General features: G+C 49.8%; 1 protein-coding gene across 1 annotated transcript in view; it reads left to right on the forward strand.

Moving 5' to 3' along the window:
- DNAlig4 (DNA ligase 4) overlaps window positions 1-18344 on the forward strand; it is a 594766-nt gene that overhangs the window by 97329 nt on the left and 479093 nt on the right. Inside the window, exon 5 of the mRNA XM_045745582.2 lies at window positions 4844-5019. Within this exon, the coding sequence (XP_045601538.2) occupies window positions 4844-5019 (176 nt within the window). The remainder of the gene's footprint in view (window positions 1-4843; window positions 5020-18344) is intronic.

Raw genomic sequence — 18344 nt, forward strand, 5'->3', positions numbered from 1 at the left:
GTAAGACTCGAGTGGCTTCGGGGATTGCCCTTTCCGGATCGGCGGCAGAGGCATTCGAGCCTGGTCCTCCTGCCAGAGCTTTTGGGCCATGCCAGTGGGCCCCCTTCATCCTTGCTTTTCTGGTGGACTCTGCTTTTTCTCCAAAGGCAGAGGGTTTGGAGGACGGCTTGGGCCCCGGGTCCTGACATGGAGGATTCCAGAGTTGGGGAGGAGTTGACTTGGGGGGAGGCCTGAGTCCCACCTGTCACTGCTTGGGTGTTTGGTACCCTCCATGCAGGGCTTGTTCTTACAGGGGGAGGGGTTTTTTCCTTTCCCCCCTCCCTGTACGAGTTCGACTCGTTCCCGGGTTCGGGTCCGAGTCTGAGTTTCCTTGGGTTCTTCGGTTCCCTCCTTCTGGAGGTTTTTTGGCTTCCGCATCCTACAAAGGAAGGTGTGGGAGGCCCCTTGCAGCTTAACTTCTGAGTGACCCGGATTACGCCTCGATAATGAAGCCTTCTTTTTAGGTTGGGCTCCTCTTTTCCTTATTGAGTGCGTTACAAAGTGCCGGAGTCTTCCTGGCTGGCAGGCTGCCTTTTTTTCTTCGGGGGGCTTGGCATTCGTCCTGTCGAAATGCGCACTTGAATGGCGGGATTTGCTTACGGTTGTTCAGGTTTTCCTGGGGGGTGAGTTGGAGCACCTCATGGTGTGCTAGTTTGCTCCTGTCCTTCTTTATGATGTCGGCCAGGTGCGGCTTCACGTGCAGGTTCCCTTTCGGCATCCCTGGTGGCCAAGGATTTGTGCACCCGTGGGCACTTGGCTTCGGTCTTGTGTTTCTTTTCCCTGCTGAAGCTGTCTTCGGACTGTCCCGTGCTGGGTGTGGAGGAGCTGGGTTCCGGGCCAGGGTCCGGTGTGCTTGCTTCAGCAGCTCAGGCGCCGGCTGCTTTGGTGAAGTTGTATGCGCCGTTTCTGAGGGAGGTGGCATCTGTACTTCACTTCTCGCCTCGTGTGCTGACAGGCGTTGTTCGTCCAAAATTTTGGAATAGTCTTGGGCCCTGGCTCTTAGATTTTCATCACCTTTTTGTCCGTTGCTGTCATAGTGGTCCTGTCCGGAAGGGTCGTGCCAGGTCTCGGGGTTCCTTCGGTTGTTGTAAGCCAGTAGTGCCAGATTCGGGGCCGGCACCTCCTCTGGAGCTGTCGGCGTTCTGGTCAGCACAGTGATCGCTCTTAGTGTTGTTTGGGCTCTCATAGGGGTCGTCGGCCCTTTCGCAGTTTACCCCATTGATAGGGCGATAGGGGGGGGAGGCTTGCGCTGTTTTCTCTCACCTGGTCCCACGATTCGTGGGCATTTCAGGTCGTTTCCTCCGACCTGTGGTGGCGTTGGGTCGCTCCTCCTCCTTCGGGGGGATCAGGGCTGGCAGGGCAGGCCTCTTCTCCTGTGCTCTGTCAGGTCATCCGGGGGTGGGTTCGCTTGGGTGAGGTCGAAACGACAACGTCCCTCAGGTGGGTTTCACCTGTCTTCAGTTCCGAAACAGAACTGTGCGGATCTGTGATTCATACTAGACTTGTCTAGTCTGAATCCCTGGGTCTTTTGCTCCTCTTTCCGGATGACCACTTTGTCTCGTTTCCGGCTGCTTTTGGCAACGTGTTCCTGGATGGTGTCTTGGGTCTTCCGGGACTTGTTTTGGTTTTATAATTTTATTGTATGCGTCCCGATTCATCTGGGGTTCAGTGACTGGCTCGGTTTTGTCATGGGGCGACCCGCTTACCACCTTCATTGCCTTCCACTCGGCTTGAATCTGGCACCTCGAGTGTTCACACGCCTTACCGGGTCGTGGTGATCTGTTTGCTTCTGTTAGGGGTTCAGGTTCTGGCTTACCTCGATGACTGGCTGATGTGGGCTCCCGGCCAGTTCGCGTGTCTGCTCGCCAGGGATATGTTTCTAGCCCAGCTCGCCTGGTTCAGGTTCATGGTGATCTGGAGGAAGTCCCTTTTGGTTCCCTCTCAGGTTCGGATTTGGCTGGGTCTGGTGTGGGACTCTCGGACTGCTTCCTTGTCTCTCCTCCGGCTGTTTTTGGAGGGCACTTGGGTCACTTGTCAGTTGTTTGAGTGGCTGTGCGGGAGCCTGAACTTCGCCGTGCTGGTCTACCCATCGGGTCGGATCCGGCTTCGGCGGATGTTCTAGTTTCTTCAAGGTCGTCCCTTCTGCTGCTCTCGCGATCAATGGGTTCGGATCCCGGGAGTTTTGTGTCGTCTGCTGCATTGCTGACTTCCTCTGTGGGTTTTTCGGAGTTCTGTGCCGTGGCACCTTCCGAGCCCTCACTCCATGTGTTCACGGATGCCTTGTCTCTCAGCTGGGGTTTTATGACAAGTGCTCACCAGCCCGGCCAGGGTCAGTGGGGTCTGTCCTTCCGTCGAGCTCACAGCATGGCGAGGGAGTTTGCGGTAGTGTGGCATTCACTTCAGAGGATTTGGGTCGCTCGAGGAGCAACAATCCGACTCCTTTCAGACTGCTCCCCGGTGGTTCATTGCCCGAACCACAAGGATTTGATGCAGTCCTTCATTCTTTGGGGCTGGTCGCTTCGGGTGACTCGTCTGCTGAATTTTCGGAGTTTGGCTCTCCTGGCGGTTCATGTTCAGGGGGTGTCAAACGTCCTGGCAGATGGCCTGTCTCAGTTCATTCCCCATTCCAGGGAATGGACGGTCGATGCCAACTAGTTCAGTTGGCTCTGCCGGACGTATGGGCGCCCAGAGGTGGACCTATTTGCATTGGCGTGGTCAAGGCGTCTTCCAGTTTATGAGGCCCCCTTCCCAAACTGCGAGGCCATCGGGGTCGATGCCTTTCGACTGGACTGGTCGAGGAGGAGTTACCTGTACCTCTTCTCTCCGGTCAGGTTATTGCTCTGGATCCTGGCTTGGTTGGAAACTTGCCAAGGGAGAGTAGTCCTGTTGGCTTCTTGGTCGCCGGGCCAGCCTTGGTTTCAGGCGCTTCTTGCTCGATGTCCGAACCCAAGAGTCTTCTTGCGACTCCGCCTCTTTCAGCAGATCGGTCCGGTCCATTATGTGCCTGGTTCGATCTTCTCCTCCACTCTTCGCGTCTGGTGTCTTTGACGTGGGTGTATCTCCACTTGTATGGTGATCAGGTGGCTTAATTGATAGTGTCCCACCTGCGAGTTTCGTCTAAATGACAGTATGAAATTTCCTGGCGGATCTTTCAGCAATATTTTGTCTCTTCGTAGGTTGTCTTCGATTCTGATCAGGTTTTGTCCTTTCTCTCTTAGTTGTTTCAGGACTGTCATCTTGTGCCAAATACTGTTCCCTTGTTTCGTGCAGCGCTGGCGGAGCCGCTGCAGCTTGCTTTTGGATGGATGTTTCTTCTGCTCCGTTCTGCAAGCGTTCTCGGACGTTGTTTCACCTCCAGCCTGCTCATGCGCCGCCTGAGCCGTCCTGGTCGTTGGACCGGATGCTCTCTTTTCTCTCTTCTCCTCAGTTTGTGATGGCCCCCTCGGTTCAGGACTGTTTTTCTAAGGTTCTTTTCTTAAGGGCATTGGCCTCTGGGGGTTGGGTCGGGGAGTTTCATGCTCTCCTCTGGCGCAGGGGTTTCTATTCTTTCGGTCCTGGTGGTCGTTTTGTTCATTTGCAACCTTCTCTTTCTTTTATGGTGAAGAATCAGTCTGCTGCTTTCCAAAGGGGTCCTTGGGTTGTTGATGCTTGGTTGGTTCGGCTGGGGGTGCATCGTGTTTTGTGTCCAGTTGCGGCTCTTCGCCGGTATCTGCGTGCCACGGCCTCCGTGGCAGGGGACACGCTTTGGGTGAGCCGGTTTCTCTTCTTCCCTGTTCCAAGGTACGGTTCTCCCAGGTTGTCCGCAGGATTATTCGGTCCAGCCAGCCTGCGGTCTATCCCAGTGCCCACGATGTTCGTAAGTTCGCGGCTTTGGCTGCTGTTTTTGGGAATATGTCCTGGGCTGACATTCGGGCATGGGGCTTATGGATGTTGAATAGGTTCCTGGCTGCACGGTATCTCATTTGTTACAGGGCCTTCTCAGGCGTGTGTAGCCTTGGTTGCAGGTAGCAGCCATTTGTCTCGACTTTGAGTGGAGGAACGAGTGACGACTGCCTCCCGGGTAAGTCCCGCCTTTTCTTTGTCTTTGGTTAGGTAGCTCCGGGGAGCCGAAGAGGCTCTCCACAGAAAACCAGCTTTGAATGTAATGAAATGCCATTTTCTAGGTGAGACTCGGAGGCTCCCCGGCATCCCTCCCTCCCTCCGGTCGGCGGTTTTTCGCATTTTTTTATACTCAGCCTCTGAACTGAGGAAAGTTGCCGGTGTGGAGGTCTGGGATAACCCCCCCGGTCCTCCACCTGGGGAGGGGGGTTGCGCAGACGGAGTGGGCGGCGTTTGTGGTGACGTCATACTTGTTTCCTTGGCTTTGATTTGGGAGTTCTGTTGCTAGTTCGGCTTTCGGTTTGCAGTTTATATGATCAGCAGTAGTTTGTTTTGGAATTCAAACCTTTCTAGGTGCCTGACCTTGTAGATGGCAGACTAAGACTCCTTCCAATTACACTGGGGGTGTCTTTAGGCCATTGCTCCTATGCCTCTTATGAGGGGGCTAGGTTCTGGCTCTGGTCCCCGGTAGGCTTAGAACTCCTTCGATTGACTGTTGCCACGGTCTAATATATATACACATCAGCCTGGTATAGCTCCGGGGAGCCTCCGAATCTCACCCAGAAAATGGCGTTTCATTACATTCAATGCTGTATTTTTTTTTTTTTTTTTGCCATTTATTATGTGTTGAACCAGCTGTAGTTAGATGTAACCCATGAAATATTGGAGAGGCAGTTTTAAACTGTTAATGTTCTAAATTCCACAGATGACGTTGAGCGCTCACTTCTGACAATGCTACGTAATATGACGGCTACAGAACAGAAGTGGCTGATACGTGTTCTACTAAAGGATATGAGGCTTGGCATTGGTCAGGGTGCTATCTTTAATGCCTGGCACCCAGATGCAAAGGATTTTTATGATGTTAATAACAACCTTGAAAAGGTAAACCGTTTGACCTGTAAATAATTAGCCTACATTGTAAGGTACATGTTCATTATACAGGTACACAAAAATAATACAATACAGTAATAGTGAAGATAGCTATAATGATTACAAGGGAGAGTTGATATTGATCTTCAGGGAAGAGACAATGAACATTAATGTTTGGGGTATTCTATGCAGGTGTACAATGTTGTACAAATCAGTAGATTAATAAGAGGAAACGCTTGGGGTGATAAAGAAGTGACAGCAGTTAATGACAAGAAAGAGATTCAGGATATATGGATACAAAGTGAAGGAGCAATATCGGCCAAGAAAAAGGTGTATGATGTTGACCAGACCACACACTAGAAGGTGAAGGGACGACGACGCTTCGGTCCGTCCTGGACCATTCTCAAGTCGATTTGAATCGACTTGAGAATGGTCCAGGATGGACCGAAGCGTCGCCGTCCCTTCACCTTCTAGTGTGTGGTCTGGTCTACATACTTTACCCACGTTATTGTGACTCATCACCTGCAGGAGTATGATGAGACTAAATAGGAATGGAAAATATTAGATAAGGGGAGGAGTTTAAAAGATAAATTAAACAAATATCAGAAAAAAGGAAGCATTTCTGGGAGCCTTCTCAGTGCTAGTGTAGCTGTTTTAAGAATTGCACCAGGGCTCTGAGTCCCATGCTGGACTAAACGCCATCTAGGCTCATAATCTACTACTCTTCATGAGGCTTGGATATCATAAACCTACCCAAAATAAAAAAAAAAATACCACCAGAAAGGTTAAGTGGAACAAAACAAACTATTTCCTGAAAGGAAAATAATCCATGATGTAAACAAGGCAAATGTTTGTTTCCATAGATGAACATCACTAACCATAATGCATCTGAATACCATGAGATGGCCACCCAAATCACCAAGGGTACTGACAAGCAGCCCACCTTACTAACTCACTCGGTGTTTATTGGGGTTACGCCCCTCTATCTGTAACCAGAGCTGCTACTTCATTCAACTAAGAGATGTTGGTTATTCCTGGAACAGTTGAGGTAATTAAAGGTTTGAGGTCCTGATCTCCCCTTGGCTAGCAGCTATTTCCCTCCTTTTAGAGTTTTTGTCAAGGCTTCTTTTCTTTTTTGGGCAGCTTGTCTTGTGCCTCTTTTCTGGAAGGGCTCCTATTGGTGGCTCCTTGGTGCTAGCTACCAGTATAGCTCCACCTAATTCAGTCCATGGCAGACTCTTTAGTCATTGTAAGCCTACTGGAGACTAGAGGCCAAAACCTGGCCCTATCTAAAGAGGCACAAGGAACAGGGGAATCGTTTATCATCCTTATTAAGAAAAAGTCACCAGAAAGGTGGGTGAACTGAAACATTCAATCTGCAAGGTAAACAGAACATAGGAAACAAACCAACAAACCCCTGAAATAAACTAAAGCACCTGGTCCTGAAGCATTTTGCTCATTAGTTCCACCTGCACACCATCAGGGTACTGTGCATTTCCCTCCTCAATTTCCTAGCCACAGCACTTCAAACATTTTGCCTTGAGTGAACATCACTGAGGTTGCAATTATGCTCCTCTTCCTGCCCCAGCATCCTTTGAGTCCCGGTTTTTCAGATAAATTTCTGGGGGGAGCCTCTTTGGCTCCCTGGAGCTACCCAGGCTGATATGTATATCATTAGACTTTGGCATCAATCAGTGTATATGGAGTTCTAGGCCTACCAGGGACCACGAGCCAGAACCTGGCCCCCCTCAGAGAGGCACGAGGAGCAATGGCCTATAGAAATGCACATGTGATTTGGAGCATTCTATGTCTGCCATCGACCAGGCCAGGCACCCAGAAAGGTAAGCGCCTCAAAACAAACCCCTATTCTGGTTAAAATGACGAAAATTGACAAACAAGTGGACAGAACTCCCCAAACAAAAATCAGCAAATGAGCATGACGTCATACGAGCTGCGCCGCATGTCTGCGCAGCTCCCCCCTCCTCAGGAGGGGGAATGGTGGAGCCCCAGACCTACCGCGCCGGCGATCCAACCACCAGTTCTTGGCTGATATGATTGTGGCTTGGTCGTGTGGCTCCAGCTGCAGATTCTCTCATGTTGTGCTGTGCCTTACGTTAAGTACTGCTCTTACAGGGGCTTGCGAGCTGGGAGTAATATTCACAGGTACTCGGGCTACATGTGCTTAGGGTTCCCTTCCCCGAGTGCCCTATAAGTACTGCCCATGGGGCTTGGGGTTCTCTTCCACAAGTTACCTTGAGGTCTACCTCTGTGGTCTTTTGCTGCTTGATGATTGACTGTCTTGAGTGTTGAGGGGGGGGGGGGTTTCCTCCCTTGTTTATCTTGGGGTAAGTGGTAGTTTTTTGCACTAGTGAGGTGTGGGGTACTGTGCAGCTAGTTTTCACCTATTACAGCTGCGGGTTCTGTTCCTCCTGGGTACGTTACCCCTCTTGTGAGGCTTTCCTCACAAGAAAAACTTGTTTTTTGTTTTTCCTCATTTTTGTTTTTGCTTGGTAGAGGGGTCTGTCTTTGTGTCCATTGCTCCCTGTTATTTTAGGGTTTTGACCTGTGTTCAGTGGTACAGTGGTACGTCAGCTTACGAGCGCCCCTGGTTACGAGTTTTTCTGGTTATGAGCAGGATTTGCTCGGAAAATTTGTATCGGGATACAAGGGTTGCCTCAGGATATGAGGGTATTGATACGCGTACGGGCCGATTAATGCGTGGTGGCACCGCGATCGCCGCTCAGTTTATCAGTGCCTCGCGCCCAGTGACTATCCCACCTCAATTCTTCACCAGGATTTACAGTGTTTTGTTGGATATTTGGCCATTTAAACATAAAAGTTGTTATTATATATCTCGCAATGGGTCCCAAGAAAGCCAGTGGTAAGGTTCAACCTAAGAAAATAGTTGTGAGTAGAGGATGTCCCTTCCTCATTAAGAAAAGGTGTGAAGTATGGGAAGAACTGCAAAGTTTTGTTGAAAAAACTCACCCAGATAATGCTGTAGCAGGCCGTTGCATGACCTTTTAAATGACAATGTGATGTCTTACTACAGACAAGTGTTAAAATGTAGGAAAAAACAAGTGTCTTTAGATAGATTCTTAGTAAGATAAGCAAGCAGTGAGCCACCAGCAAGTCCTAGTGGTATGCAGGCAAAACGTGCCAGAGAGTGCACACCAGAGAAGTCCTCACTGCCTGATGTTATAATGGAAGGGGACTCCCCTTCCAAACAGTAACACCTCTCCTCCTTCCCCCTCCTCACCATTTTCCATATGCCAACAGGAGTCATCAGTAAGGGTAAGTAATATTAAATAGTAATAATAATAATATACACTACAAAACATAGTTTTGTAGTGTATATTTCGATGAATTAGGTATCAAATTTAGTGTGGTGAGGTTTTTGGGTAGTCAGGAATGGATTAATTCATTTCCCATTATTTCTTATGGGGAAATTTGCTTCGGTTTACGAGTTTTCGGGTTACGAGCTGTCTCCAGGAACGGATTAAACTCTTTAACCGAGGTACCCATGTACCTCCTGCTTAGCCCCGTGAGGTGATACATCCCGGTGGTTCAGCTTTAGCAGGTTGTTTGGTAGACTTGGGCACCAGTTAGCAGTACCTCGCCTGGGCTTACCCTTAGCGATACCAGTATAAGGGTCCTGGGAATCCTGACGGGGGCACACGGGGTCAGATAGATGCGACTCCTGGGAATTATCTCACCTTGTGCGAGTTTGAGGGTTGCTCTGTTCCCTCGGCGACACTCATTGTTTTTTCCTCCGTCATGCTGCCTGTTGGGTTGGTGACACCTTTGACCCCAAAGTCCTGTGAGCATTGTTGCTTGTTTGTAACTCAATTCACCCAATCCACTGATGACATTCTTTGAGTGCAGACGGCTCAGGCATTGAATACTCGCTTTAGGTTGTGGCAACGTTCTCGGTTCGTTGCTTCCCCGGATGCCCCGAGGGTTATAGGGACCTGGACTTGAGGGTGTTGGCCGCTTCGGCCTTGGTTCAGTTCGCATCCCCCTCCCTCGGTCTTCCCCTGCTGGGCTTCATTCTGTGTCCTCCCCCTTGCTTCCAGCTCCAAAGCGTCTGAGGGCTACAGAGTCGGGGCAGGGTTTAGAGGTTTCTGAGACTCGGGCAGTTTTGAGGGTTGCCCTCTCTGGGAAGGCAACAGAGGCATTCGAGTCCCTTCCTCCAGCCTAGCGTTAGGGGTCTGAACAGTGGGCCTCTTCTCTTCCCGGTTTTCCGGCTGCCCCAGGTTTTTCTTGTGAGGCTGGGGATTTGGAGGCAGAATCGCCCCTGGGGCCTGACGTGGAGGTTCCTGGGGTTGGGGAGGAGCTGACTTGGAGGCCATGGGCCCCGTTGGACCCCGCCTGGGTTTCAAACCCTCTGAGCGGGGTTTTTTGTTACAAGGAGTGGAGTTTTCCTATCCCTCCCTCTGCGTATGAGTTGGATTTGGGTTCAGCTTCTCCTCGGGCTCAGTTCTGTGTCCCTGCTTGTCCTTTGATTCTGTTTTTCTGGAGGTTTTCGGCCTCCCGCTTCTCGCATTCCGAGACTCGGGTGGCCATTATGGCTTACCTCCTGTGCGACCCGGACTATGCCTCTATGATGGATTCATCTTCCTTCAGGTTTGGATCTTCGTCTCCATACTGGGTCCGTTATGAGGTTCCGGAGTCGTCCTGGCTTGCAGACTGGCTGTTGTTGTCGTTGGATGTTTGAAGTGCTTTCTGTTGTACTCACACACTTGAGTGGCATGAGGCATTAACGATCGTCCAGGTTTTCCTGGGGAAAGGGGGGCGATTTCGAGCACCTTAATGAGTGCTTGTTCGCTCCTGCCCTTCTGCGGGATGTGGGCACGGTTCAGCTTCACGTGAAGGTTCCCACCCTTTCGACTGCGCTTGTGGCTGAGGACTTGCGAGCTCATGGCTTGCTGGCTTCGGTTTTGCATTTCTTTTCCCTCCTGGAACTGTCTTCAGATTGGCTTGTGGAGGATGTTGACAAGCTTGGGGTCGTTCCCGGGTCTGGTGTCTTGGTCTTGGCTGCCTGTGAGTCGTCTGCGCTTCTGAAGTCATTTGCGCTGATCCTGAGGGATGTGGTGTCGCGGTTTTTCACTGCGCATCTTGCTTGTCCACAGGTTGTGCTTGCTTCCTCCTTGGAATCTGCTTGGGCCCTCCTTGGAATTTGCTCTTAGGTTGTCTTCGCCCTTTTGTCCCTTGCTGTTTGCGGACTCTGTGGTGGAGAAGTATCTGCAGGTGGCTTCTTCCAGCTGTCGTCTGATGTCCAACTTGCTGGTTCTCTGGGGGTCCCAGATGGGAAGGGGATTCCTCCTGGAGGGGTTGTGCCAGGTTTTGGGGTTCCGCTCGTCAAGGTGGGCCACAGGTGCCAGTTTGTGGCACCTGTTTGTGGCCACCTACGGAACCATCTTTGTCTGGTCGGCGCCGTGATCGCTCTGTGCACTGGTCGGGTTCTCGTAAGGGGCATCGGCCATTTCGCGCTTCGCCCCGTTGGCGGGGGCAATGGGGGAGGGTGAGGCTTGCTTTGTTTGCTCGTGCCTGGTCTCACGATTTGTGGGCTTTTTGGGTCGTTTCCCATGGCCTGAGGTGGCGTTGGGTGGCCCTCCTTTTTCGGGGAGTTCGGGTCTGACGGGGCAGGCTTCTTCTCCTGTGCTCTGTCGGGTCGTCTCAGAGTGGGTGTGCTTTGGCGTGGTCGAAAATGGCGTGGTCGAAATGACAAAGTCTCTCAGGTGGGTTTCCCCACCTGTTTCCAGTTCCGAAACAGGACTGTGCGGACCTGCGGTTTATTCTGGACTGAACTCTTGAACCATCTAAACCCCTGGATGTCTTGCCCCGTCTTTCAGATGATCACTCTGTCTCAGGTCAGGCTGCTGTTGGAGCGGGATGCCTGGATGGTGTTCCTGGACCTCAAGGGTGCGTATTGGCATGTCCTTATTCATCCGGGGTTCAGGGACTGGCTCAGTTTTATTGTGGGGTGTCACAGTTACCGCTTTCGTTGTCTCCCATTCGGGTTGAACCTGGCTCCTGGCGTGTTCACAGCTGTTGCTCCAGGTCCTAGCTCGCTTGGAGACTTACTAGGGGCTAGTAGTCCTTTTGGCCCTGTGGTGGCCGGCCCAGCCATGGTTTCAGGCACTGCTTGATTGTTGTCTGAACCCAGAGGTTTTCCCGTGGCTCCGCCTCTTTCAGCAGGTTGGTCTGGTCCCTTACGAGACTGGTTTGATCTTCTCGAGTCTTCGTGTCTGGTATTTTTTACTCGAGTCTATCACCATCTGTATGGTGATCAGGTGGCTTCTTTGATAGTGTCCCACCTCCGGGCTTTGTCTCTATGGCAGTATGAAGTTTCCTGGCGGTGCTTCCTATTCTTCCTTTTGTCTGTCCATCGCTGTACTTCGCTTTTGGTTAAGGTTATTTTGTCCTTTCTCTCGTGGCTGTTTCAGGACTGTCATCTAATGCCGAATACTGTTGCCTAGTATCGTAATTACCTAAGTGTAATTACCTAAGTTTAGTTACAGGATGAGAGCTACGCTCGTGGTGTCCCGTCTTCCCAGCACTCTTTGTCATATAACGCTTTGAAACTACTGACGGTCTTGGCCTCCACCACCTTCTCACCTGACTTGTTCCAACCGTCTACCACTCTATTTGCGAAAGTGAATTTTCTTATATTTCTTCGGCATCTGTGTTTAGCTAGTTTATATCTATGACCTCTTGTTCTTAAAGTTCCAGGTCTCAGGAAATCATCCCTATCGATTTTATCAATTCCTGTTACTATTTTGTATGTAGTGATCATATCACCTCTTTTTCTTCTGTCTTCTAGTTTTGGCATATTTAATGCCTCTAACCTCTCCTCGTAGCTCTTGCCCTTCAGTTCTGGGAGCCACTTAGTAGCATGTCTTTGCACCTTTTCCAGTTTGTTGATGTGCTTCTTAAGATATGGGCACCACACAATCGCTGCATATTCTAGCTTTGGTCTAACAAAAGTTGTGAACAATTTCTTTAGTATATCGCCATCCATGTATTTAAAAGCAATTCTGAAGTTAGAAAGTGTGGCATAGGCTCCTCGCACAATATTCTTTATGTGGTCCTCAGGTGATAGTTTTCTATCTAGAACCACCCCTAGATCTCTTTCTTTATCAGAATTCTTTAAAGATTTCTCACATAATATATAGGTTGTGTGGGGTCTATGTTCTCCTATTCCACATTCCATAACATGGCATTTATTAACATTAAATTCCATTTGCCAAGTGGTGCTCCAGATACTTATTTTGTCCAGGTCATCTTGAAGGGCATGACAATCATCTAAGTTTCTTATCCTTCTTATTATCTTAGCATCATCAGCAAACATGTTCATATAATTCTGTATACCAACTGGTAGATCATTTATATAGACAATAAACATCACTGGTGCAAGAACTGAACCCTGTGGTACTCCACTTGTGACATTTCTCCAGTCCGATACATTGCCTCTGATCACTGCCCTCATTTTTCTATCAGTCAGAAAATTTTTCATCCATGTTAGAAGCTTACCTGTCACCCCTCCAATATTTTCCAGTTTCCAGAACAACTTCTTATGTGGAACTCTGTCGAAAGCCTTTTTTAGGTCCTGATAGATGCAGTCAACCCAACCATCTCTTTCCTGTAATATCTCTGTTGCTCAATCATAGAAACTAAGTAAATTCTATACACAGGATCTTCCAGATGGAAAACCATACTGTCTGTCTGATATTATATCATTTCTCTCCAGGTGTTCTACCCATTTAGTTTTAATTATTTTTTCCAATATTTTGACTATTACACTTGTCAATGATACCGGTCTATAATTAAGGGGGTCTTCCCTGCTTCCACTTTTGTAGATTGGAACTATGTTAGCCTTTTTCCACACATCAGCTACAACGCCTGTAAACAGGAATGCCTGAAAAATCAGTTGAAGTGGAATGCTGAGCTCAGGTGCACATTCTCTCAGAACCCATGGTGAAACTCCATCTGGACCAACTGCTTTGTTCTTATTTAGCTCCTTGAGCATTTTTTCCACTTCGTCTCTAGACACCTCTATGTGCTCTATATTGTTCTCTGGAATTCTTATTATGTCTGGTTCCCTGAAGATTTCATTTTGTACAAACACACTTTGGAACTTTTCGTTTAATGTTTCACACATTTCCTTTTCATTTTCCGTGAATCTATTTCCCATTTTCAACCTCTGAATATTATCCTTTACCTGCAATTTGTTGTTTATGAATTTATAGAATAGACCTGGTTCTGTTTTACATTTGTCTGCAATCCCTTTTTCAAAATTTCTTTATTCCTCTCTCCTCACTGCCGTGTATTTGTTTCTCGCATCTTTGTATCGCTGGTATGTTTGGGGGTTTGGCCTCTTCCTGTATTGATTCCATTTTTGTGTCTTTTGGTCTCTGGCCCTCTCGCAATTTCTGTTGAACCAGTCCTGTTTCCTAGTTCTGCATCTCTGTTTTGGTATAAATGTTTTTGTGCCTTTATCATATATTTCACAAAACTTGACATACATCTTATTCACTTCCTTGCCTAGCAACAAGTCTGTCCAATTATACTCACTAAAAAATTTTCTAAGGTTGTCATAATGCGTGCGTTATGCGTGCGTCGTGTGGCGTTGGAGGAACTGCTGCAGTTTGCTTTCGGTATTGGTGTTACTTCTGCACCGTTTCGCAAGCTGTCTCGGGCGTTGTTTTACCTCGGGCATGCTCATGCGGCACCTGAGCCGTCCTGGTCTTTGGACAGGGTGCTCTTGTGTTTGTTTTCTCCTTGTTTTGTTGTGACCCCCTTCGGTTCAGGATTGTTTTTCTGAGGCTCTTTTCTTGTTGGCATTGACCTTTGGGGGTCGGGTTGGGGACCTTCCTGCTCTCCTCTGGTGCAGGGGCTTCTGCTCTTTTGGCCGTGGTGATAGGTGGGTTTGTTTGCAGCCATCTCCTTTTATGGTGAAGAATGACACTGCTGCTTTCTGGAGGGGTCCTTGGGTTGTTGATGCTTGGTTGGTCAGGCCGTGGGTGCATCATGTGTTGTGTCCTCTGTTATTTGTGCGGCACTCCACCGTAATTTGCGCGCTGCGGCCTCAGTGGCCGGGGACTCGCTTTGGGTTGATCCGGATTCCCTTCTTCTCTGTTCCCGGGTTCAGGATTCCCAGGTTGTCTGCAGGATGAGAGCTACGCTCGTGGTGTCCCGTCTACCCATTGAAAGGTAGTCTACTCTTGTCCCGTCTACTCATTGTCATATAACGCTTAGAAGCTACTGACGGTTTTGGCCTCCACCACCTTCTCACCTAACTTGTTCCAACCGTCTACCACTCTGTTTACAAAAGAGAATTTTCTTATATTTCTCTGGCAGCTTTTTTTTGTTAGTTTAAATCTGTGACCTCTTATTCTTGAAGTTCCGGGTCTCAGGAATTCTTCCCCATCAATTTTATCGATTCCTGTTACTATTTTGTACGTAATGATCATATCGCCTTTGTATCTTCTATCTTCTAGTTTTTGCATATTTAATGCCTCTAACCTCTCATAGCTCTTGTCCTTCAGTTCTGGGAGCGACTTGGTGGCATGTCTTTGCATCTTTTTTAGTTTGTTGATGTGCTTCTTAAGATATGGGCACCATACAACCGCAGCATATTCCAGCTTTGGTGTAACAAAAGTCGTGAACAATTTTTTTAGTATTTCGCCATCCATGTATTTAAAAGCAATTCTGAAGTTAGAAAGTGTAGCATAGGCTCCTCGCACAATGTTCTTAATGTGGTTCTCAGGTGACAGTGTTCTATCTAGAACCACCCCTAGATCCCTTTGTCAGAATTCTTTAAATATTTCTCACATAATTTATAGGTTGTGTGGGGTCTATGTTCTCCCATTCCACATTCCATAACATGGTATTTATTAATTAACATTAAATTCCATTTGCCAAGTGGTGCTCCATATACTTATTTTGTCCAGGTCTTCTTGAAGGGCATGACAATCTTCTAGGTGTCTTATCTTCCCTATTGTCTTAGCATCATCAGCAAACATGTTCATATAATTCTGTATTCCATCTGGTAGATTGTTTATGTAGACAATGAACATTACTGGTGCAAGAACTGAACCCTGTGGTACTCCACTTGTGACATTCCTCCAATCCGATACATTGCCTCTGATTACGGCCCTCATTTTTCCATCAATTAGGAAATTTTTCATCCATGCTAGAAGCTTACCTGTCATCCCTTCCATATGTTTCAGTTTCCAGAACAACCTCTTATGTGGAACTCTGTCAAAAGCCTTATTTAGGTCCAGATAGATGCAGTCAACCCAACCATCTCTTTCCTGTAAAATCTCTGTGGCTCAATCATAGAAACGGAGTAAATTCGTTACACAGGATCTTCCAGATCGAAAACCATACTGTCTATCTGATATTATATCGTTTTTCTCCAGGTGTTCTACCCATTTAGTTTTAATTATTTTCTGGGGGGAGCCCCTACGGCTCCCCGGGGCTTACCAGGCTGATATACTAATATCAGACTTTGGCATCAGTCGTGTGTACAGAGTTCTTATGGGCCTACCGGGAACCATGAGCCTGAACCTGGCCATCTCAGAGAGGCAAGGGGAGCAATGGCCTATAGAAACCACCCGTGTGGTTGGAAGCATTCTATGTCTGCCATCGACCGGGTTAGGCACCCAGAAAGGTAGGCGTCCCAAAACAAACCTCTATTCTGGTGAAAATTGCAACCAAAAGCCGAACGAGTGGACAGAACTCCCCCAAACAAAAACGAGCAAACTAGTATGATGTCATTCGTCGTCGCACCGCTGTCTGCGCAGCCCCTCCCCTCCCGGGAGGGGGAAGGGGGAGTCCCAGACCTACCACGCCGGCGATCCACACTCCAATTCTTGAGGCTGATGCTATCGGCTCGGTTGTGTGCACTGGCTTCGGTCTTTTTGCGGCGCTGTGCCTTGTGTGTGGCTGCTGTTCTCCAGGGGTGTGAGAGCCAGGAGTTATTCCTCAGTACCCGGGCTGCATGCGCCTAGGGTTCCCTTCTAGGTGCCCAGTAAGTACTGCCCTTGGAGCTTGGGGTTACCTTCCACAAGTTCCTCGGGGTCTGCCTCTGTGTGTCCATTTTACTGCTCGGTTTCTTGACTGCTCTTTAGGTACTTGGGGGTTTTGTCTCCCCTAATTTACCTTAGGGTAAGAGGCAGTTTTCGCACTGGTAGGGGGTGCAGGGTGCTGTGCCGCTAGTTGTCACCTATCACAGCGGCCGGCTCTGTTCCTTGGGGTACGTTGTCCTCTTGCGGGGTTTTGTTTTTCTTTTTCTTTTTGCCTTGGTGGGGGGTTCTGCCCTCATTGCCACTGGTGTTTGGCCTCACCCTGATACTTGGTGGTGCCCCCCTGCTTGGTCCCTGTGAGTGCACACGTCCCTGGGGTTCAGCTTTAGACAGTTTGTTTGGTAGTTTTGGGCGCTGGTTAGCAGTACCCTGCCTGGGATTACCTGAGCGCGAGTCCTCTTCAAGTAAATGCTCAGGACCCTGGGAATCCCCTAGGGGACACGTGGGTCCGATGGATATGACCTCGCTTCGTGCGAGTTTGAGGGTTGTTCGGTCCCCTTGTCTCAGGCGACCCTCACTGTTTTTTCATCCGTCATGCAGCCTGTTGGTCCGGTGACACTTTCAACCCTGAGTTCTGTGAGTACTGTTGCTTGCTGGTGACTCAATTTACCCAGTCTATGGATGATGATCTTCGGGTACAGGCTGCACAAGCGTTGCATTCTAGGTTTCGGTTGTTGTAACACGCTAGGTTGGTTGTCACCCGGATGCCCCGCGGCTGCCTCGTTTTGCTTATAGGGACCTGGACTTGGGGGATGGGGTCGGTTCGACCCTGGTTTAGTCCGCACCTCCTGGCTGGGCCTTGTGTGGGACTCTGACCGCTTCCTTGTCTCTTCCTCCGGAGACTCTTCTGCGGCTGCGGTCCCGCTTGTGCTTGTTTCTGTGGGGCTCCCGGGTCTCCCGGCGGTTGCTTGAGGGTCTGTGCGGGAGCGTGAACTTCGCGATGCTGGTCTACCCGCCAGGTCGGGTTTGGCTTCGTCGGCTGTTCTGGTTCCTTCGGGGACGTCCCTTCCGCCTCTCTCGCGATTGCTGGGTTCGGACCCTGAGGGCTTTGCGTTGGTTGCTGCGTCACCGGCTTCCTCTTAGGGTTTTTCGGGGTTCAGTGTCATGGCGCCTACCTGAGCCCTCGCTCGATGTGTTCACGGATGCGTCGTCTCTCGGCTGGGGCTTTGTGACCAGTGCTCTCCAGGCTGACCAGGGTCGGTGGAGTCCGTCCTTCCATCGAGCCCACAGCACTGTGCGGGAATTCGCGGCGGTGTGGTTTGAACTTTGGAGGATTTGAATCGCTTGAGGGTCGACGATCCGGCTCCATTCGGACAGCTACCCGGTGGTTCATTGTCTGAACCCGGGGGGAGGGGGGGGGGGTTCAATGCAGTCCTTGGCTCTTTGGCGCTGGTCGCTTCGGGTGACTCGTCTGCTGAGTTCTCGGGGTTTGGCTCTCCTGGCGGTTCACGTACGGGGCGTGTCCAACGTCTTGGCCGACGGCCTGTCTCGTTTCATTCCCCTCTCCACGGAATGGACAGTCAACGCCGCCTCCTTCTGTTGACTTTGCCAGACGTTCGGTCGCTCCGAGGTGGACCTCTTCGCGTCGGCGTGTTCGTGGCGCCCTTTCCCGATTGCGAGGCCATCGGGGTCAACGCCTTTCGGCAGGACTGGTCGAGGAGGGAGTTCCTGTACCTCTTTCCCCCGGTTCAGCTGTTGCTCCAGGTCCTGACTCGCTTAGAGACTTACCAGGGGAGAGTTGTCCTCTTTGCCCCTTGGTGGCCGGCCTAGCCGTGGTTTCAGGCGCTGCTTGCTCGGTGTCCGAACCCGGAGGTTTTTCCGCGGCTCCGCCTCTTCCAACAGATCGGCCCAGTACGTCATGTGGCTGCTTCGATCTTCTCCTTGAGTCTTCGCGTATGGTATTTTTGACTCAAGTTTATCATCATCTCTGTGGTGATCAGGTGGCTTCCTTATTAGTGTCCCACCTGTGGGCTTTGTCTCGGTGGCAGTATGAAGTTTCCTGGCGGTCCTTCCGGTTCTTCTTACGTCTTTGTCGTTATACTTCCCTTTCGGTTAGGGTGGTGTTGTTCTTTCTCTCTTGGTTGTTCCAGGACTGTCTTCTTATGCCTAACACTGTCGCCTCATATCATGCGGCGCTGGCGAAGCCGCTTCACCTTGCTTTTGGGATTGATGTCACGTCTGCGCCATTTCGCAAGCTGTCTCGGGCATTGTTTCACCTCCGGCCTGCTCATGCGCCACCTGAGC

Source organism: Procambarus clarkii, chromosome 16 (genome assembly GCF_040958095.1).
Source record: "Procambarus clarkii isolate CNS0578487 chromosome 16, FALCON_Pclarkii_2.0, whole genome shotgun sequence".
NCBI classification, from domain to species: Eukaryota; Metazoa; Arthropoda; class Malacostraca; order Decapoda; family Cambaridae; genus Procambarus; species Procambarus clarkii.